Genomic DNA, 23,307 nt, shown 5'->3' with positions numbered 1-23,307 from the left:
ATATATATTACATTAATTATGCATTATAATCTTGCCACATAGAAGCTGCAATGGAATCTCTTAAACACTCACCTCTTTGTTCATCTATATCCTCGTTCACATCATCTTCGTCCGATGGGTTTTCATTATCATATTCTTCCCTTTCAGGAAAATCATCTTATGGATCGGCACCCCTTAAAAAATTGTGCAAAATACAAGTTAGGATGATTTTATTTTGTACTTTAACACCATAATTCAGTTCAATTGAGCTCCTTATGATGGGAAATCTTTTTTTTAATACGCCAAATGCTCTTTCAATGACATTGCGAAGTGACACGTGTCTTAGGTTAAACAGCTCACGTTGAGTCCTTGGTGAATTTTTTGAATACTCATTCAAATGGTAGTATTCCCCGGTGGAATTATTCCACTTCTTAACATGTATCCACCATCAGCAAGATAATATTTTTCTAAAAAAATTTCTATGTTATTAGTAACCCTATAAAAAAAGGTCCCATTGTCATTAGTAGATTATTCAGGATTAATGATTACCTCGAGGGATTTTAAGTGGAAATCATCGTTGTAAAGCATTTTTTAAAATTCTAGAATCAGACGCAATACTTTCCTACCCAGGTAAGACATAAGTGAATTTCAAGTCAAATGTGCAGGCAACCAATACATTTTGTGTCGGATGGTCTTTCCTACTATGGTACTTAGGAGCGTCAATAGGAGAAACCTTTACTCGGATGTGTGTTCCATGATCCATCTATTGCTCCAACACAATCCTGACAATATAAGGAGTAATTAGTTAAATTCTAATTTTAACAACCTATACAAAAATAAGAATTTGTGAAATTTATCATCACATTGAAATATGGATCAAACTTTGGATTGTTGAGCATCTCTGGAGGAATTTGTGCTCCATTGGGATGTACTAAAAATATCTCTTCCAACTTTATCATAGCTCTTAAAACATTATGAAAATGACGACTCACACTCTCTAGATCGACCAAATATCTTACTAACCTCACGAGTAATTACGTTGTATCCCAACATATACAAAAATTTTGCAACTTATTCCTCAATAGTAACTCTTTTAGTTCGTTTAAGCTCGCCATCTCCCTCTAATATTCCACATAATTGATGAAAAGCCGGTGGATTCATTCAGATCATTTCCCTATATACAATCCTTTGTGATAATATTTTCCGCACCATATTAGTTACTTATCTACGCTCGTAAGGTCTCTTTGTTGTATGAACCAATAAGCAATCACACAAAGAACATATCCAATTGCACAATGACATGCATGTTGAAATTTGACCCATGCTTCATCCATTATCTATGTGGGGATATGAAAATAACACAATTAGGATAGAAAATTAAGAATCCTTAATTATACACAAACTAATGATAAATTTAGAAGTTCTTATTACAATACACAAAATTAGCTAATCATGTAATTGCTTTTTAACAACGCCCCGAAGATTTCCACCAGCGAATGGTTTAGTGATTATCCCGTCAACTAACCGTTGTAAATTCCTTTCCAACATCATAACCACTAATCCAATCGAACAACTAAATAATATTCTCATAAAACATTCGCCAACTTAATACCAACTCTCCATCACAAATCGAATCCTATGACAATGCACTACACAATTGAGAATTAAGACTCAGCATATAAAGAGAGTTGCTGTAGTAGCCTGTACATGATAATTAAGACTGTAGCATGAATAGTGAATCTTGGATCCTCCCATTATTATAGAAGAATAGATATATAGTCATTATCTAACACCCAAGTCTTCATATGTGAAGGTATTGTGGTAAGGGTAATTTTAAAATATCATATACGTAAGGGGTATATAGATGGAAATCAAAATGTGTTCCTATTGCAGACATTGAGGATAAAAATGAGGCAAGGAAGAAAACCCAAGTCTTCATATTTTAAGTAAACAAAACTTTGAATTAAATGAGGCATTGAAGATAAAAAATGATGTCGCTACTGGAATTAATGATGATGCGACAATTTTGTAGACCATTTTGTATATGATGCCTGAGAGATTAAAGTTATATTAGCATAGATGAGCAAATTTTACTGTAAAAGTGGAAAGTTCTACAAAATGTGCTTTCATGAATTATGTTGGCTGCAATTATCATTATGGATACAAGCACTTCAAATTTTTACTAGTTTGTTTGTTGCTCCATTAATCTTGTTCGTTAGTCTTCTAGTAAATGATTTGTGATGAGGATTATAATTAATGCTGAAAACATGCTTTCATCTATTGGATTTGAACAATAACCTGGTTGAAATATAAAGGAATAACAAAGGGCGGACGTTCTGATCTTATTTTAGATCAAGTTCTGCATACAAATACATTATGGCAAAGAGACGTTGAAGAACAGTAAGAACAAAAATGATTGAGCGTTTTATTTGTTTTCGGTTCAATGAGGTGGAATTGAAAATTAAACCACGTTTAAAAATAATAAAATTTTAAAAAATTAAAATAGAATAGAGACTTTACTCAATCGTAAAATCTTTAATGATTAGTTCTCAAACACATAAATTTGTATGTAAAGATTGTTACAGTTTATTAATTGATTTACGTGAATCGGGCAAGGATTATCCAAATTATTAACCGGGTCGGGCGGACCAACCCGATTCACATCTGCTTGATAAACTCCATCGCCTCAAACTAAGTATCCAAATCCACTAGGCAGCCAAGGGCATTTAAGTAATTTGACCTCCACAATCTCGTAAATTGAAAAGAAAGCAATTAAGGGCATTTAAGTATTTTGAAGGTAATCCCCTATTATTAACAAGGAATGATGAGGATAACCTCCATTATTAACAAGCTCAGAGAGCTGAGAGCAAGAAAAGGAAGGGGGTGAGGAGGTGGTATGAGGAGAGGAGAGAAGAGTGGGAATATACTTATAAATGCTAGGGGGGAGCTTTTATTTACATTTATAAGTATTGCATCTATTCCTCTATAATAATGGGAGGATCCAAGATTCACTATTCATGACACAGTAAATTACTGTAGCATTGTTGCTGCAATACAAATAGGAGGATCTAAGATGCACTATTCATACCACAACAAAAACTGTAGCATTGTTACTGTAGCACAGTGGGAAATGTAGTGTTTGAAAACATTACTGTAGTACTATCACCGCGGCTCAGGCGGGATACTGCAGTTTTTAAAAATGTTACTGTAGCAAGTACGAAATTTATATTTAAATACATAATTACTGTAGGAAAAAAAGGAGGGTGTGCTTTGCACGGGTTGCACACTAGTGAAATTAATTCAAATGCAACATACATGAGAAAATTTTGATATCATGAGCAATTATTTGTATGTTTCCTATGAAGTAATGACGTATTAGCTGTCCTTGATATACAAAAAAAGAGCACGTAAGGTGTGATGAATATTGAATATGGTAGAATCTCAAAATGTGAAATTGTGGTATAAGCTGCAGAATGTGGTATTTGTTGTAGTTTACTTTTATGTCGACAGCTTTGAAAGTTTTTTCACAAGCCTTATAAAAGGCTTCAACTTTAACAAATATCGGTGTTCAATGGCATTATTGTATCATCTATTTGTGGACAACATGTAAACGTAATTGCAAACTAACAAAATCCAACAATTATTAGGTTAATATTCTTTCCTTTATAGGGAATATTTCAAAGGATAGTTGGCAGCAATTGAACAACTTCTGAGTCTCTAGCTTCCCCTGTTTTATGTCGATTTTAAACCCCAGAACAGTTCAACATCTTCGAGACATTAAGTTGAGAGCGGAGAAGATGAAGGAGGAGGACAAAGAATGATGCCTTTTTCTTGATCCGTTATTATTAACATCTCTCAATACTAAGGATATGCAATGATGATATGTTATTAGATACTTGGGCTGTTTCGAGAGTTATCTTCATTTTGTTGAAAGTCTTGAAAGTTAAGGTGAATAATTTATCTAAAATCGTAGTAAATGTAGTCATCATTGCTGAAAATAGCTAATTTTACCTCTTTTTTTGTTACTATTTGACCATCTCATTGAGTTTGATTTAAAGAAGAGGAGTTAAGTGGGTAAATTTTCTTAAAATACCAATTTGACATCCAAATTCATATATAGTAAAGTATCAAACACTATATTTTACAAAGAAAGATTTGAAATCCTATCATTTAATAAAGACATCCAAACAAAGGATTTATCAAATCATGGATTTGAAATTCCAGATTCAAAATCCCTTGATTTTGAATCAACCTTCCGTATTCAAATCTCATTTCCCAAATGTAGCCTAAAGATAATTTGGGGAAATTCAACAAGTATGTTATTATCTCCACCAATTAATTGGGATTATAGAATACATCAACATTTGCACGTCAATTTATTATCTGTTTGCTAGTTTTATTAAAGTTAAGTAATTTTTATATTTCTGTATCAAAAATTATAATTAATTTCTTTAAATATGTGATATTTTTTCATTTATGTAATATGTTTTTCATTTGCGGAGCTAGTAATTTAAAAACAATACAACCTAACTTGAACACAACCCAATCCGGTCTGAATTGATCTTTGAGATTGGGTTCAGATTAGTGTTGGTTATTTGTTAATACGAGAATGGTTCACAAATAGTAGGATTTAATTTTGTTGACCTTTGGTTAGGTGAAGATGACTCTTTATTCTATTTTAATATTGTCTTGCATCCAAGGATTCTTCAGGTTCTCAATCATGTCATCTTGTTTGAATTTTGAGGGTGGTGATTTTTGGATTATACCTATTGTTGAATTATAACCTTAAATTCTCCTAATTTCGACCTTTCATGAAGTGGTGGAGACTGACTACATAATTAGGTAGAAAATGCATTTGGTCTTCTTCAGTCACACTGTCCTGTCGGGTCAATTCATTTAAGGGTTTTGATCCAAAATTGCTATTAGTCTGTTCTGCGTCCAGTTAGCGGTTTAGGTCGATTCCCATCATAAACTCAATTGAAAGCCAAAGTTTTGGGCTTTCCCCCTTTTTTGCTCCTCAATAGAAAAATCTATCTGAGGGACGAGATTAGGACTAGGTTAAGGTTGGGTTTTATCTTACTTTCTCAGTTTCTCGTATTGTTTACTTTCTGTATTTGTTTATTCTGTGGTTAGTGATTTCTTAGTAATTTTGTATTCATATTGGGTATTTTTCAGAGAAAAGTCATCTATTTCTTTAATGTCTAAAGAAGAGAAACCCATGCCTCCTATTCTGGGACAAGGTTCAGATTCTCTCTCTCTCTCTCTCTTTATTTTTTGTTTTTTTGGCTTTCTCTAGTTTAATAATTCTACAGTTTTTAGAAGAAGTGTTTTTCTTGACTTTGGATTTGAATTTTACTGTGGAGGAATTTACAGAATCAACAATGAACTACTCGCTTCGAGATATAAAGAAGCTGACTTCTAGAGTGTGGCATCAAGATGAGTTTCTCAATAAGAAAAGGAGGTTTGTTAAAGTTCCCATAGTCCCCTATTTTTTAAAAATTACAAATTTTAACAATCCTTGTAAAAAAGTGAATTGTTTAGCCTCCCATAGCGAAAATTAATCAAGTCAATTAAAGTACGTGTAGTGTCAAGGATGCTATTGTCTCATTCCACAAAAAATAAACTTAATTTAGGGTCAAATTTTCAAAGAAGTTTCAGAAATGAATTTCCCATTTTTTACGCACAAAGCTTTACTCTGCTACAAATGTTCCTTTGATATTAAAAAGGTAAATGCAATGGCTGAAATCAATTACTTATATAATATGTGCCCTCGTTATTGCATCCTATAACGTAAGCATTATGCACATTCATACAAGTTAAACAAAACTTTTTTTATGCTAGAGACTCTCATAAATGTACTCTATTATATCTCCTTCTGAAATATAAACAACGATGGGGATTCATCTTAAGGAAATGAGTGTTTTGAAGATGACCACAGCCCATAAAATTTATCCACCACCTTCTCCTGGATACCAAGGAGGATTGGTAAACGGTAACACAAGAATATTCTTGTTTGATTTATCCACCACCTTCTCCTGGATACCAAGGAGGATTGGTAAACGGTAACACAAGAATATTCTTGTTTGAGATGTTTGAATGATATCATTGCATACCAAGGAGGATTGGTAAACGGTAACACAAGAATATTCTTGTTTGAGATGTTTGAATGATATCATTGCATCTATACAATGGTACAAACATAAGTTCCATAATATTTTTGTTTCAAATTTAAATTGCCAACACTTAATAATTCAAAATATAAGAAAATAAACTTTTTGGGGTTATTTTCTAAGATATAACACTCCAGAAAATTTTAAAATGAGAAGTTTTTGGTATTATTTTCCTTGCTGTACTGACAAGGAATGAACTAAGACATGACTTGGGTGCAGATGGTTAATGGGACTCCCTGCAGGATCTATGTTGGATGGCAGCAAAAAGAAGTCTAAAATGCCCAAGTTCCTGTCAGATGAGTAAGATGATTGTTTATTTCCCAATTTGTTATATGTTCAATGTATTTAAAATCAATAAGTGTGTTAGTTTATGAATGTATATAAATTTTATCGCTTGGTGCATAATAGGAATCTAAATAGCGGATTCTTAAGTTATAAAACAGAACTAGGAAGCTAACTACCAATCTAAGTCATCATTTTATTAATTTCTTGGTACCAAGGCCATCTACATGGTGGACGTAACTCCATCAAATCTGGGTGCCTTTTATTATCTTGACTGAGCATGACACATGCTCGATTATTTCATGCCATCAAAGTGATGTAGCTAACAGGGGTTTGACATGGAAACTTGACACCTGATAAACTTGAAGGTGGCCTGCCTTCTTACTTTTTGCAAAGATACCTATGCTATATTCATCGAAAGAGTTCAAGAAAATATGAATAGTTGAGTTTACTCTATGCCAGACCAGCTACTTCTACAGTTTCTCCAAGTACATAATTATGTTACAGGAATATTTGTTTGATGTTCTTTGTAAGAACATATTTTTTTGCATTTTTTTGCATTTCAAGCAGCCACTTTGATGCAATGGTAGCAATTTTAACATAAAAGCAAGGTACTGCTAAGATTCTGCTTTTGTATCAAATATTTTTTTGAGCACTTAACTAAAGTACACTTTTTAGTAATTGCACTACTAAAATGTGCTTGAACACAGAGAATGCTTGCATACATGCATGCATGCGCATGAAGCAGAAAAATCCACGGCCCTACACTGTGCTCTCTTGTTACTTATTGGCTCTGTACCTGAAGGACTACTTTACCTGAAGGACTAGAGTTTGAAGAAAAGTTCAAATTGCTATAATAATGAATGTTAGCCTAAATTCTATCAGTACTCAGTATACATAATTTTAAGCTTCATAAACATTATTCTGGGTTTATAGAGCACAATGCCTGTATCTAACTAATTATAACACTAATAGGTCTTATGCATAACTGGTAAGGAATAATACATTCAATATCTGTGCAGATTTTTCATGGTTATATTATATATATGTAGCTGTCCAAAACTCAAAAAATTTATTGCCCGTATATAATAACTTCTATTATACTTGTAAGAAGTTGCTTTTTTCTGTTTTGTGTATTGGAAGGTATTTTTATTCCATGGATATTGTTGTTGTTCGCAGGTACGTGCCAGAATCATGTTTCAGAAGTAATGAAGTGAGTTGTTTCCCTCTTCTATAAGTTCTCATGACTTAAAAAATTGTAAGTTAAAATAAAATAAAAAACTCAAGGTTTCACCTGAAACCAGGGAACCCCTCAACACTTATACATAGTTAAAGCTCCTTAAGTTAGGAAGAAATGTTGGGGAGTTTTCTTATTTAAGAATTTAGACTCAGGGACTTTAATCTCTTACTGCAGAAATTGAAAATGCACTTTGAGTTTTCTTATTTAAGAATTTAGACTCAGGGACTTTAATCTCTTACTGCAGAAATTGAAAATGCACTTTGTCAATATATCATAGATCTAAATTGAAATGGGACTTTAATCTCTTACTGCAGAAATTGAAAATGCACTTTGTCAATATATCATAGATCTAAATTGAAATTTTTGTGTTTTGTTTTATGTGCATTGAGAGCTCGTGGATGAGCTTGTATCTAAGTGATTATTATATCTATGGATCAAAAGAGTTGCAACCTGTTAAATTTCTTTTGATATGTCCTTGAAGCCATAGGCTATGATTAACCTTTGTGGATTATAATTTACGTGGTTCGTGAATAAATTGGCATGATAAATTTAATGCACATACATATTCACCCACAAAAGTCTGCATGTGCATAGATGCCCCACATGAACAGCCTCACCATCATGGCCCAATATGCTTCTTATGCAATGATGCAAGGGTCAGTACAATTTAAATGGCAATTAATTCAAATATTATTTCGATAACTATGAAGGACATGAACATATCCATGCTTTATTTTTATTGACTACATTTTACAACATTCATTAAATTGCTGTTATGCTTTCACAACCTCAAGTTAGCTATTGTCTTAAGGTAAATAAAGTTAACATTTTTTAGTATAGATAGCAGTCTCGAGGATTTAGTTATTTCTGAATCTGCAGTATACAAATTTCTTAATAAGAAGTGTAGGTATAATAATTTGTGCTTTTTTGGTCTGTATTGCCAAAACCAAATCTCTCAACAAGCCAAGCTGGTTATCATAGGCTTCTGAATGCATGGATCTTCCCTTATTTTAGCTGTGCCCCAATCCCCCCCACTCTACCTGTTACTATTTATAACAATATCCATATTATCCTATAGGTTGATTTTTTAATGAATATTAGGCAATAATAATTTATAGAGTAGAATATAAAAACAAAAGAACATGAGTCACAAAGCAGAGCAATATAAACAATCTTAGTATACATGCACGTTTTACTTTTGATGGATAAGTCAGAATGCCAAAAAAAGCCTCTCATATTTGTGTATGAATAATTAGAAAGGTGCTCGACAGAGTTCTGTGACCACTCTCATATCACACTTTGCCAAGTCTGGATACTTGAAGCATAACCAGTTGAACTGATCTGTCCTGTCATATGAGGTTGGACAATCCTTATTAACCTACTTATGGACCTTTCAAATTTATTTTGCCTAAGTTTACTGTATTGTTGACATCCCAAGCAACTAATTAGACATGAGTTTTTGCTTGGATCAGTATGATTTTTGTTCTATAATAATTTAGTCATTACAATCTATAGTTGCTTTAGTCTCACTTGAGTTTCCGAATTATTTCCTTCAGGATTTTCATCATGTGATCATCTCATGTTGTTTGTGTTGCTATTCATGTTAGTTTAATCTCACTCGAGTTCAGAATTGCTTTCATCAGTATTCATTGTACTCTCATTCTTTGTAATCTATTCATGTGTATTGAATCTCTCATTCTTCAGGTTTCTTTTGAGAAAGTTAGATCAAATGTTGAGAAAAGCTTTGGCAGCTTTTGCGCATTTAGTGGTGGCCAAGGAAACCATCATGTTGAGAAGAAACAGCTAACGCTTCTCACTCCTGTTTCTGCTTCTCTTATGTCATCTATTCTCAAAGCTTTGGAAGAAATTGACCAAATGCCCTTTGAGGATCTAAAAGGCTTCTCTTATGTCATCTATTCTCAAAGCTTTGGAAGAAATTGACCAAATGCCCTTTGAGGATCTAAAAGCAATGAACAAGAAGCTAAGGGGAGTCGGCTTTGGAAGAAATTGACCAAATGCCCTTTGAGGATCTAAAAGCAATGAACAAGAAGCTAAGGGGAGTCGCGCTTGTCCCTCAGTTTCCACCTCCACGGTCTGGATATAAAAGGGATCTGCTACTTGAACGTGTGAAGAAGAGATGCAAAAAATTCATGTCAAATCTCAAGGAGGGGGCTGAACTTCCAGAATCATTTGCTAAAGCTTTATCAGTTGTGCAATTGTCTCTCAAACGGAGGACTAGATGTCTTGAGATAATTGAGTCTGAATTCTATCCTTTTTCACCAGAAACAGTAGGACTGCAGAATGATATACTAGGAGCTATTTGGTCACTCCCAAAAGTCGGGATTTATGAGCTCATTGCCTTGCAACCTCTAGTGGATCCTGAAGCCAAAGTTGCTCGGAAGGTTTTTAGAATTAATCTTAGAAAATATTTAATGGAATATCTTTTTTATTGTGACGCGATAGATATCCCAGATGAAGTATTGAGAATTCTTGCTACTTTAAACAGAAAGTCTCGGCGTAGGCTCCAATTGTTTTCAGCAAGGATTATGGATGAAGAAGTAGAAGCTGTACTGAATATTTGCTGTCATCTGAAAACAACTGCATCGCACCTACTTCCAGACGAGAGAATCGATGAAAACCCTGAAATTTTAGGAACTGATGACAACTGTGAAAGTAATGATTTTGATTTGGCTGATGAATGCTATTGCTCTAATTCTAACAGAAAGGATCATGGATCTTGCTTAAATGATGAAGTAGAGGGTACAGGGGATTCAAATTTTCTCACATTGAAGTCTGATATGCAGTTTATTAAGAAGTTGCCTATACTGAATCAGGATAATCATATAAATCCTCTCAAGCATTGTTTTGAGCAGGCTTCCATTTTTGGCGACTTCATCAAGAAGTCTAATTTGGAGAGTAATAATAGAAATGAAGACTTAATCAAGAGATCTAATCCAGATCCAGGCAATCATAAAAAGACTTGTGATCATTGTCCTGAAGAGGAATTGGGAGCTGCAAACATGAGAGAAATCTTGACCCAGGAGATACCTGATGAGACAAGTTTGGTTGCTTATAGATTGATAGGCCATATGCTAGATAATTTTTTGCGTGCAGAAGGCAGACACAGTAATGAAATTGCGAGATGTTATCTTAGAGGCGGATCACCTCTGGATTCTTCAGGTACCATAAATGTGTGTCATTTGTATTATTCTTTTGTGTATATATTCTCGGCTGAGCTGGTAGTTGTGTGATTGGACATCAAAGCAGGCATTGAAGATTATTTAAATGGTTCAAAAGAGGAAACAGGAACTGAGGTTCTTATTCAGTCTGTGAAAGAGTTGCTACCTGATATGCCAAAGAGGTTCTGTATCAATTAAGTCCCTGCCTCGTGAATATTGCTTTTTCTTATTTAATTTACTTAAAGTGTTAACTGGTGTTTTCCTTCTGTTATTGATTTTTTTTACCCCCTACCATTTTTGCTGCAGAAGTATAGAAAGAGTGAAGTGTTTAGTGACAGGATTGGGAGGTTGATCAAGGGGGATTTTGGTGGCTGTGCTTGGGGAGCTGCAGAGGCAGAATGAGCGGGAGATTGCTCTTCAGGTCTTGTTCTTTCTCTTAAAGACTTGATTTTGACTGATGGGTTGCTGTCAGTTTAGTGATATCTGTCGATTTTGATGATATGGGTTTTATTGGAATGAGGTGTGGCCATAGTTCATAGAGAGAACCTTATTGGGTAGATTTGTAATTAATGAATTTTTGAGGTTAAGTTGTGCTTATACAACTCGGTTCTTGGTGATTGAAGAATTTCAGCTGGTTACTTTCAAGTTATGTTTTGTTAGTACATTTGATTTTATGCTTGAAGAAATAGCTCAGTAGATCTTGGTGGTGGTCACATTGTTAAGAACTTTTTATCGCAATGTTTTGTCTTTTGGCTCATGATGCATTCCAACAATATTTGTTTAAGTACTCCCAAAAGATTGGTATACGTCTCTTTCATCATTGTGGGTACCGATTTTTCTCATATGGTGGAACAAAAGTACTAGGCTCAGATGAAGATGCAAGGCCTACCTTCAGTGCCCTTGTTGTCTTTGACCTTTTTAGGGTGTTAATGGTACTTGGCTTATGAAGTCATTGTTCATATGCACAATTCATCAATCAGATGCAAAACAAATAATTTCATAGTAAGATTTTCTCAAGCAAGAATCAACGCTTTTCTGTAACCCTCGTCAAACTGGCGCATGCACAATTCCTACACCTTCAGTGTTAGAAGCATAATCATAATGCTTTTGTTATGCGTATCAGAAACAGTTATGCATGTTGTATGCATATAATCTTCCTATATGTGTATTATATATGTACGTACAGTCTCTAAAAAAAATTATGTATTATAATATGCATGTACTGTAAGAAGTTGCAAAAAGTTACATTGGGAATGTAGTTTTGAGCATTGTCTAGTAAAATCCCACAAAGCAAGGCAGGGTAGAAATTGGAAATTTTTGGCTTGTATTTATGCTTTTTAATAAAAGTTGTCTCCAACATAGTATCAGAGCACTAGGGATGTCATGGATTTGGAATTCGGTGTAAATGGGATAACAATGTGCAGCTTTCATGGTAAAAAAAGATATAAAGTTTTATTATCGTTAATATATTGTCAGAAATTTGCCATCCTCTCAAATATTTAAAGAAGGCATATATCCTTTTCTTCATGTACATATATCCTGTTCTTCATGTACCTAGCAAGGACAGCCTTCAGATGATATTGGACTTCTCTACATATTTATTCACACTACTGTACTCGGTTTTTTTAGAGCCTTTTGCCTTGTGCTTAAAATTGCTTAGATGGCAGCTGCTTGGTGAGTACAGAGTAGAATGTTATTTTGCGTTTTACTAAAGAATGCCATGTTCTCACCAAAAATAGCAGCATCTCACAGTTTTTGGAGTGTGCCCTTTTATCAACAACAACAACAACAACAACAACAACAACAATAATAATAATAATAATAATAATAATTATAATAATAGATATGTTTATATTAACATGAAGTTGTATCCTTTTTCTTTTGCCCTGGTATGTTAATAATATATCTAATATTCAAACAGATTCCAGGTCTTTGACTTCATGAGAAAGGAGGATACATTCAGACTCGATCTATCTCTCTACGGCGACATGATCCTAATGTTGGGGGAAAAAACAAGCTGATTGAAATAGCTGAAAAGCTACTATCAGAACTGAAAAAAGAAGGTTTACAGCCAGATACAAGAATATACAATGAAATGATAGGTGGCTATTTAAAAGTTGGAATGATCGACAAAGCAATGAATACATACAAAATTATGAGGGACTCAGGGTGCAATCCTGATAGATTGACACCAACCATATTAATAAGGAACCTTGACAAAGCTGGAGAAGAAGAGCTTGCGAGTTTTGTGAAGAAGGATTGTGAAAAATACGTGGAGTACCCGGAGAGATTTCTAGAAGAAATCAACAAGACATATGTGAGTATTTTTTTTCTACCGGAGTGGACATTATGATATTATTATCTTAGTTTACTTTTATTTAGATTTCCAAAACCTTCTAGGGACAATTGAACGATTGTATGGGTGCTAAACAGATAAAACTGATAGGTTTTGTTATAGTTTTGAGTAATAACAATTAACGAAGTGGGTTCTAGAAAGGTCAAAGTAAATATGTTAGCTATATGAGGGCTTCAATTTTAAACAATAAGTTTGAGAATGGAAACATGTAACTACAGTTTACATTTTGATCAAACATAATCTGAACATAGAATCAATTGTGTATGTTATAGACTAAATAACTGCAGAAAGTGACAGACTTCTGAAAAAGAAAACGTCCTAGATAATTCTGAGTGGCATTCGTATGGAGAATGCATTACAATCTACAACAAATATTTAAAAAGAAAAATGGTACATCTACCCATTTCTGCACTTTGCAATGAGTCATGGAAGCCTAGTCAATAAACTCATATTTAAATAAAGATGAAGCAAGTCAGAAAGATAAACACTCATTATGAAAATCCCTTAAGGCCAAGAGCTTCTACATGGTAGCTAAGATGCATTCGTGTTATTCTGTAACATTGTCTACTGTTTTATAACAGCAGGGTAATATCTCAGTCTTATGATTATCTGCTAGATAATTATGTTACGGTTGAAGTTAAAATTTATCTGGAGTGTACTATCAAATGTTTATCTCGAATGAAATATAAAGCAAAGATTATACTAATGTGTAACATGAGCTATTTTCTGACTGTTTATGCTTCCTGTATATTTCTGCAGCCACAAAGGAGATCACTTGAACTAGTTTGAAGAGTTACATGAAACGTAACCGAGCTGGACATAATTATTTTGCGAGGGCACAACACTGTGTTCAAGTATGAGAACTTCTGAGCATAAGAGCCAAATTTGCATAAAGTTCACTGCTATTCTTCCAAAAAGTTGTGCAAGAAGTTACAGGAAAAAAATTCAGCCCATCTGCGTACTTAATTGTATTTGGCGCGGCAATTTTGTAGACCATTTTGTATATGATGCCTGAGAGATTGAAGTTATATTAGCATAGACAAGCAAATTTTACTGTAAAAGTGGAAAGTTCTACTAAATGTGCTTTCATGAATTATGTTGGCTACAATTAACATTATGGATACAAGCACTTCAACTTTTACTAGTTGGTTTGTTGCTCCATTAATCTTGTTCGTCAGTCTTCAATGATTTGTGATGAGGATTATAATTTTAATACTAATGCTGTAAACATGCTTTCATCTGTTGGATTCGAACAGTAACTTGATTGAAATATAAAGGAATAACAAAGGGTGTTCTGATCTTATTTTAGATCAACTTCTGTATACAAATACAGTATGGCAAAGAGACGTTGTAGAACAATAAGAACAAAAATGATTGAGCGTTTTATTTGTTTTCGGTTCAATGAGGTGGAATTGAAAATTAAGAACAATAAGAACAAAAATGATTGAGCGTTTTATTTGTTTTCGGTTCAATGAGGTGGAATTGAAAATTAAACCATGTTTAAAAATAATTAAATTTTTGTTTTATTTGTTTTCGGTTCAATGAGGTGGAATTGAAAATTAAACCATGTTTAAAAATAATTAAATTTTAAAAAATTAAAAAGGAATAGACTTTACTCAACCTTAAAATCTTTAATGATTAGTTCTTAAACAAATAAATTTGTATGTAAAGATTGTTACGATTTATTAATTGATTTACGTGAATCGGGCAAGGATTATCCAAATTATTAACCGGGTCGGGCGGACCAACCCGATTCACATCTGCTTGATAAACTCCATCGCCTCAAACCCAAATTATTAACCGGGTCGGGCGGACCAACCCGATTCACATCTGCTTGATAAACTCCATCGCCTCAAACCAAGTATCCAAATCCACTAGGCAACCAAGGGCATTTAAGTAATCTGACCTCCACAATCTCGTAAATTGAAAAGAAGGCGGCTTTTAAGTGAAATCACAAGTGGAAAGAAAGAGAACAATCCAGCTGAAGAGTGAGCACAAAAAGCTTAAATTTGTTGTTGCGGATAGAGATTCGTTCTTTGAGGATCGTGAATTCAGGTGTTTTTCTTTTTGAAAATTTTTTGCCGATTTATTAGGTAATTTTTAGGAGATTGCAAGTCTATTGCTAGGGTTTTAGTGAATCCGTGTTTCGAATTCAGTAATAAGGTAATCCTCCCCACTATAAAAAAAAAATCGAAATCCTACATCTGAGCTAGGGTTTAGGCCGTGATATCTGCGGCTAAAACCCTAGATTAGAGCTAGTGCTCTCGATCTTACCCCCATTTGATCAGAACATTCGTTTGCCAATTATTTCTAATTTCTTGTTGATTTTATTATGAATTGCATTAGGGTATGGTAAATTTGATGGGTTCTTAGTTAGTCATTTAGCAATTGTAACAATGTTTATTGCCGATGGTGGTGACTGATTGGCTATAGGTGGTGACTGATTGCCATTATAGGTAAATTTTGAGGTTATCCTCTTTATTTGAGCAATGCGTGCTTTTCTCATCTTAAAGGTTTAACATTTTTTTCGTTTTCATTCTATTGTGATTTTAGTTGATTGAGTGGTCTTACTTCTCCGGCATAATTTTGGTTTTGTGGGGATGCTTTTATGTGAAGTTTGAAACTTTGTGGATTTTTTAATGATGCCCATTTGGTTGACTTGTATAACACGGAGTTAACGTATTATACTTAATTTTTTAATGTAGTACTTTAATAAAATTACGAGAGGGAATAGTAAAAAAGTAATCATTATTCGCAAAGAGATTTGTTAAAGAGAAACATGTAGCATTTATAGGAACTGCAAGTTAACCCTATGTATTATCATAATTTTTAGGGTAGTGGGCATTTTGATCAGCAAGCGCCCTCTCATGGCTCTGAGAGAATAACACCGTTCACAAGGAAAATATGATGAGGATATTTTCTCCTCTTTAAGCCTCCATTACTAACAAGTTCAGAGAGCTAAAAGCAAGAAAAGGAAGGAGTGAGGAGGTGGTACGAGGAGAGGAGAGAAGAGTGGGAATATACTTATAAATGCTAGGGAGAAGAGCTTTAGATTAAAGCTCTTATTCACATTTGTAAGTATTGCATGAAATAAATACAAATGCAACATACCTGAGAAAATTTTGGTATGATGACCAATTATTTATATGTTTCCTACGAAGTAATGAAGTATTAGTTGTCCTTGATATACAAAAAAAAAAAAGAGCACGTAATGTGTGATAAATATTGAATATGCTGGAATCTCAAAATGTGAAATTGTGGTATAAGCTGCAGAATGTGGTATTTGTTGTAGTTCTGGTATAAACTGCAGAATGTGGTATTTGTTGTAGTTGTGGTATAAGCTGCAGAATGTGGTATTTGCATGAAATAAATACAAATGCAACATACATGAGAAAATTTTGGTATGATGACCAATTATTTGTATGTTTCCTACGAAGTAATGAAGTATTAGTTGTCATTGATATACAAAAAAAAAAGCACGTAAGGTGTGATAAATATTGAATATGGTGGAATCTCAAAATGTGAAATTGTGGTATAAGCTACAGAATGTGGTATTTGTTGTAGTTTCTTTTATGTCGACAACTTTGAAAGTTTTTTCGCAAGCTTTATAAAAGGCTTCAACTTTAACAAATATTGATGTTCAGTGGCATTATTGTATCATCTGTTTGTGGATAATATGTAAATGTACTTGCAAATTAACAAAATCCAACAATTATTATGTTCATATTCTTTCCTTTACAGGGAATATTTCAAGGATTGTTGGCAGCAATTGAACAACTTCCGAGTCTCTAGCTTCCCCTCTTTTATGTCGGTTGTAAACCCCAGAACAGTCAACTTCTTCGAGACATGAAATTGAGAGCAGAGAAGAGGAATGAGTAGGACAAAGAATGATGCCTTTTTATTGATCCGTTATTATTAGCATCTTTCAATACTAAGGATATGCAATGGTGATATGTTATTAGATACTTGGGTTGTTTTTGGAGTTATCTCCATTTTGTTGAAAGTCTTGAAAGTTAAGGTGGATAGTTTATCTAAAAACGTAGTAAATGTAGTCATCATTGCTGAAAATATCTAATTTTACTTCCTTTTTTGTTACTATTTGACCATCTCATTGCGTTTAATTTAAAGAAGAGGAGTTAAGAGGGTAAATGTTCTTAAAGTACCAATTTAACATCCAAATTCATATATAGTAAAGTATCAAACCACTATATTTTACAAAGAAAGATTTGAAATCCTATCATTTAATAAAGACATCCAAACAAAGGATTTATCAAATCATGGATTTGAAATTCCAGATTCAAAATCCCTTGATTTTAAATCAACCTTCCGAATTCAAATCTCATTTCCCAAATGTAGCCTAAAGATAATTTGGGGAAATTCAGCAAGTATGTTATTATCTCCACCAATTAATTGGGATTATAGAATACATCAACATTTGCACGTCAATTTATTATCTGTTTGCTAGTTTTATTAAAGTTAAGTAATTTTTATATTTCTGTATCAAAAATTATAATTAATTTCTTTAAATATGTGATATTTTTTCATTTATGTAATATGTTTTTCATTTGCGGAGCTAGTAATTTAAAAACAATACAACCTAACTTGAACACAACCTAATCCGATCTGAATTGATCTTTGAGATTGGGTTCAGATTAGTGTTGGTTATTTGTTAATACGAGAATGATTCACAAATAGTAGGATTTAATTTTGTTGACCTTTGGTTAGGTGAAGATGACTCTTTATTCAATTTTAATCTTGCCTTGCATCCAAGGATTCTTCAGGTTCTCAATCATGTCATCTTGTTTGAATTTTGAGGGTGGTGATTTTTGGATTATACCTATTGTTGAATTATAACCTTAAATTCTCCTAATTTCGACCTTTCATGAAGTGGTGGAGACTGACTACATAATTAGGTAGAAGATGCATCTGGTCTTCTTCAGTTACACTGTCCAAAGTTTTGGGCTTTCCCCCTTTTTTGCTCCTCAATAGAAAAATCTATCTGAGGGACGAGATTAGGACTAGGTTAAGGTTGGGTTTTATCTTACTTTCTCAGTTTCTTGTATTGTTTACTTTCTGTATTTGTTTATTTTGTGGTTAGTGATTTCTTAGTAATTTTGTATTCATATTGGGTATTTTTTCAGAGAGAAGTCATCTATTTCTTTAATGTCTAAAGAAGAGAAACCCATGCCTCCTATTCTGGGACAAGGTTCAGATTCTCTCTCTCTCTCTCTCTCTCTCTCTCTCTCTCTCTCTCTCTCTTTGTTTTTTGTTTTTTGGCTTTCTCTAGTTTAATAATTCTACAGTATTTAGAAGAAGTGTTTTTCTTGACTTTGGATTTGAATTTTACTGTGGAGGAATTTACAGAATCAACAATGAACTACTCGCTTCGAGATATAAAGAAGCTGACTTCTAGAGTGTGGCATCAAGATGAGTTTCTCAATAAAAAAAGGAGGTTTGTTAAAGTTCCCATAGTCCCCTATTTTTTAAAAATTACAAAATTTAACAATCCTTGTAAAGAAGTGAATTGTTTAGCCTCCCATAGCGAAAATTAATCAAGTCAATTAAAGTACGTGTAGTGTCGAGGATGCTATTGTCTCATTCCACAAAAAATAAACTTAATTTAGGGTCAAATTTTCAAAGAAGTTTCAGAAATGAATTTCCCATTTTTTACGCACAAAGCTTTACTCTGCTACAAATGTTCCTTTGATATTAAGAAGGTAAAGGCAATGGCTGAAATCAATTACTTATATAATATGTGCCCTCGTTATTGCATCCTATAACGTAAGCATTATGCGCATTCATACAAGTTGAACAAAACTTTTTTATATGCTAGAGACTCTCATAAATGTACTCTATTATTACTCCTTCAGAAATATATATAAACAACGATGGGGATTCATCCTACCTCCCAAGGAAATGAGTGTTTTGAAGATGACCACAGCCCATAACATTTATCCACCACCTTCTCCTGGATACCAAGAATATTCTTGTTTGAGATGTTTGAATGATATCGTCGCATCTATACAGTTGTACAAACATAAGTTCCAAAATATTTCTGTTTCAAATTTAAATTGCCAACACTTTATAATTCAAAATATAAGAAAAGAAACTTTTTGGGGTTATTTTCTAAGATATAACACTCCAGAAAATTTTAAAATGAGAAGTTTTCGGTATTATTTTCCTTGCCGTACTGACAAGGAATGAACTAAGGCATGACTTGGGTGCAGATGGTTAGTGGGACTCCCTGCAGGATCTATGTTGGATGGCAGCAAAAAGAAGTCTAAAAGGCCCAAGTTCCTGTCAGATGAGTAAGATGATTGTTTATTTCCCAATTTGTTATATGTTCAATGTACTTAAAATCAATAAGTGTGTTAGTTTATGACTGTATAAATTTTATCGCTTAGTGCATAGTAGGAATCTAAATAGCGGATTCTTTTTAAGTTATAAAACAGAACTAGGAAGCTAACTACCAATCTAAGTCATCATTTTATTAATTTCTTGGTACCAAGGCCATCTACAAGGTGGACGTAACTCCATCAAATGTGGGTGCCTTTTATTATCTTGACTGAGCATGACACATGCTCAATTATTTCATGCCATCAAAGTTATGTAGCTAACAGGAGTTTGACATGGAAACTTGACACCTGATAAACTTGAAGGTGGCCTGCCTTCTTACTTTTTGCAAAGATACCTATGCTATATTCATCGAAAGAGTTCAAGAAAATATGAATAGTTGAGTTTACTCTATCCCAGACCAGCTACTTCTACAGTTTCTCCAAGTACATAATTATGTTACAGGAATATTTGTTTGATGTTCTTTGTAAGAACATCTTTTTTTGCGTTTTTTTTTTTGCATTTCAAGCAGCCACTTCGATGTAAAGGTAGCAATTTTGACATAAAAGCAAGGTACTGCTAAGATTCTGCTTTTGTATCAAATATTTTTTTGAGCACTTAACTAAAGTACACTTTTTAGTAATTGCACTACTAAATTAAATGTGCATGAACACAGAGAATGCTTGCATACATGCATGCATGCGCATGAAGCAGAAAAATCCACGGCCCTACACTGTGGTCTCTTGTTACTTATTGGCTCTGTACCTGAAGGACTAGAGTTAGAAGAAAAGTTCAGCTATAATAATGAATGTTAGCCTAAATTCTATCAGTACTCAGTATACATAATTTTAAGCTTCATAAACATTATTCTGGGTTTATAGAGCACAATGCCTGTATCTAACTAATTATAACACTAATAGGTCTATGCATAACTGGTAAGGAATAATACATTCAATATCTGTGCAGATTTTTCATGGTTATATTTATATATATGTAGCTTTCCAAAACTCAAAAAATTTATTGCCCTTATATAATAACTTCTATTATGCTTGTAAGAAGTTTTTTTTTCTGTTTTGCGTATTGGAAGGTATTTTTATTCCATGGATATTGTTGTTGTTCGCAGGTACGCGCCAGAATCATGTTTCAGAAGTAATGAAGTGAGTTGTTTCCCTCTTCTATAAGTTCTCATGTTTTAAAAAATTGTAAGTTAAAATAAAATAAAAAACTCGAGGTTTCACCTGAAACCAGTGAACCCCTCAACACTTATACATAGTTAAAGCTCCTTAAGTTAGGAAGAGATGTTGGGAAGTTTTCTTATTTAAGAATTTAGACTCAGGGACTTTAATCTCTTACTGCAGAAATTGAAAATGCACTTTGTCAATATATCATAGATCTAAATTGAAAATTTTCTGTTTTGTTTTATGTGCATTGAGAGCTCATGGATGAGCTTGTATCTAAGTGATTATTATATCTATGGATCAAAAGAGTTGCAACCTGTTAAATTTCATTTGATATGTCCTTGAAGCCATAGGCTATGATTAACCTTTGTGGATTATAATTTACATGGTTCGTGAATAAATTAGCATGATAAATTTAATGCACATACCTATTCACACACAAAAGTCTGCATGTGCATAGATGCCCCACATGAACAACCTCACCATCATGGCCCAATATGCTTCTTATGCAATGATGCAAGGGTCAGTACAATTTAAATGGCAATTAATTCAAATATTATTTTGATAACTATGAAGGACTTTAAAGAAATTTGTGATAATAATTATTTTTCTGTATCTTTATTATACCAAGTCTTACAGCATATATACAGTTTATCATCCACCAATCTAGGAGCAGTTTTAGGTAAGACAGCAAATACATGATTACCCATAATACGATCCACTAATCTAGGAGTTATTCTAAGTAAATTGTTTCAATGACAACAATTACAGGATGTCATCTAATCAATTACTAATCAGTCAAGATTCTTTCCTTCAATACTCCCCCTCAAGTTAGAGTGGATATTGATCACTCCTAACTTGTCCAGCAACAATGAAAACTGATTTGAACTCAGGGGCTTCGTGAAAATGTCTGCTGGTTGCTCCTTGGTTCTTATATGCTCTATTTGAATCAATCCTCTTTGCACTTTCTCTCTTACAACATGGCAATCTATTTCTATATGCTTGGTTCTTTCGTGGAACACAGGATTAGATGCTATGTGTATTGCGGCTTTGTTATCGCAGAACAGCTTGACTGGTTGTGAATGTTTAACATTTAAGTCTTTTAAAATGTATTGTAACCATGTTATCTCACAAGAAGTAGTGGCCATAGAGCGATACTCGGATTCTGCACTCGAACGTGAGACCGTACTCTGCTTCTTCGTTTTCCATGAAATGGGAGCGTGTCCGAGGAAGATGCAGTAACCTGTTGTTGACCTTCTAGTGTCTTTGCAGCGCGCCCAATCTGCATCACAATATGCTCTTAATTCTAATGGTCCTTTTGAAGGTAGGAAAATACCCTGACCTGGTGTCTGTTTGAGATATCTCAACACCTTGTGAGCTGCATCTAAGTGAGGTTGTCTTGGTTTATCCATGAACTGGCTGAGTATATGGACTGCATATACAAGGTCCGGCCTTGTGATTGTAAGATAAATGAGGCGTCCAACAAGCCTTCGATATTGAGATGCGTCTTCTAACAATCTTCCATCTTCTTGTGTGAGGGTTATATTTTGCTCAACTGGAAAACGTGAAGGCTTTTCTTCTAACAATCTTCCATCTTCTTGTGTGAGGGTTATATTTTGCTCAACTGGAAAACGTGAAGGCTTTGCACCAAGGAATCCTGTGTCTTCAAGTATTTCCAATGCATACTTTCTTTGGCTTAATGCAATGCCGTGCTTGGACCTCGCTACTTCCAATCCAAGGAAGTATTTCAACTGTCCCATGTCCTTCAGTTTGAAGTGACTTGATAAAAAAATTTTGGTTCTCATAATATCATCTAAGTCATTTCCTGCGAGAATTACATCGTCCACATAAACCAATAAAGTTGTAAAGAGACCTTGCTGGCTTCGGACGAACATGGAATAATCGGACCATGATTGCTTGAAACCGGCTGACTTGAGAGCTGAGGAGAGCTTCAAAAACCATTGCCTAGAGGCTTGCTTCAAGCCGTATAATGATTTGTGTAACTTACAGACCTTATTCTCCCCCTTTCGTTCGAAGCCAGGAGGAAGTTGCATGTACACATCTTCATGAAGGTCTCCATTGAGAAACGCATTATTCACATCCAGTTGGTGAAGATGCCAATTTTGTTGAGCTGCGAGGCTGAGCAAGACTCGAACTGTAGTGAGCTTGGCAACTGGCGCGAATGTTTCCCTATAATCAATGCCTTCTACTTGGCTGTAACCCTTGGCCACTAACCTGGCCTTATAACGTTCAATGGTTCCATCGGGATTGTATTTGATTTTATACACCCATTTGCAGCCGATTGGGTGTTTGTGAGCTGGTGGTGGAACTAGACTCCATGTTTTGTTAGCTTGCAGTGCTTCAACCTCTAGCTGCATCGCTTCTCTCCACTTTGGGTCTTTAACTGCCTGAGAAAAAGATGTAGGCTCTCTTTGCAAGGTAATATTAGTAGTAAAGGCTCTATGAGGAGAAGAAAGGTTGACATAAGAAAGAACATGTGAGAGACTATGAGCCGTACCAGGAGTTGTGACCTCGTTCGAAGAAGACAACGGAACGAGACGTGAGGGGAGGGCCGCATCAATGTGAAAGT

General features: G+C 34.1%; 1 protein-coding gene across 6 annotated transcripts in view; it reads left to right on the top strand.

The window, feature by feature from the left end:
• The window catches only part of LOC109848119, an 18,367-nt gene extending 3,996 nt beyond the window's left edge, over nt 1-14,371 (top strand). The window contains exons 2-12 of one of the 6 annotated variants that reach the window (XM_020417461.1): nt 5,155-5,219; nt 5,353-5,440; nt 6,369-6,449; nt 7,611-7,644; nt 9,376-9,498; nt 9,569-9,607; nt 9,678-10,851; nt 10,936-11,032; nt 11,157-11,271; nt 12,772-13,167; nt 13,966-14,371. In XM_020417461.1, coding sequence (XP_020273050.1) covers nt 5,177-5,219; nt 5,353-5,440; nt 6,369-6,449; nt 7,611-7,644; nt 9,376-9,498; nt 9,569-9,607; nt 9,678-10,851; nt 10,936-11,032; nt 11,157-11,202 — 1,725 coding nt within the window. In that variant the 5' untranslated portion in view covers nt 5,155-5,176 and the 3' untranslated portion in view covers nt 11,203-11,271; nt 12,772-13,167; nt 13,966-14,371. Of the gene's footprint in view, nt 1-5,154; nt 5,220-5,342; nt 5,441-6,368; nt 6,450-7,610; nt 7,645-9,375; nt 9,608-9,677; nt 10,852-10,935; nt 11,033-11,156; nt 11,272-12,771; nt 13,168-13,965 lie in introns of those variants that run through there. The other 5 variants (XM_020417465.1, XM_020417462.1, XM_020417460.1 and 2 more) reach the window with 5 other exon arrangements.

This window comes from Asparagus officinalis, chromosome 7 (assembly GCF_001876935.1).
Source record: "Asparagus officinalis chromosome 7, Aspof.V1, whole genome shotgun sequence".
NCBI lineage: Eukaryota > Viridiplantae > Streptophyta > Magnoliopsida > Asparagales > Asparagaceae > Asparagus > Asparagus officinalis.
The sequence above is the reverse complement of the archived record's forward strand: the minus strand, read 5'-3'. Positions and strand labels throughout refer to the sequence as shown.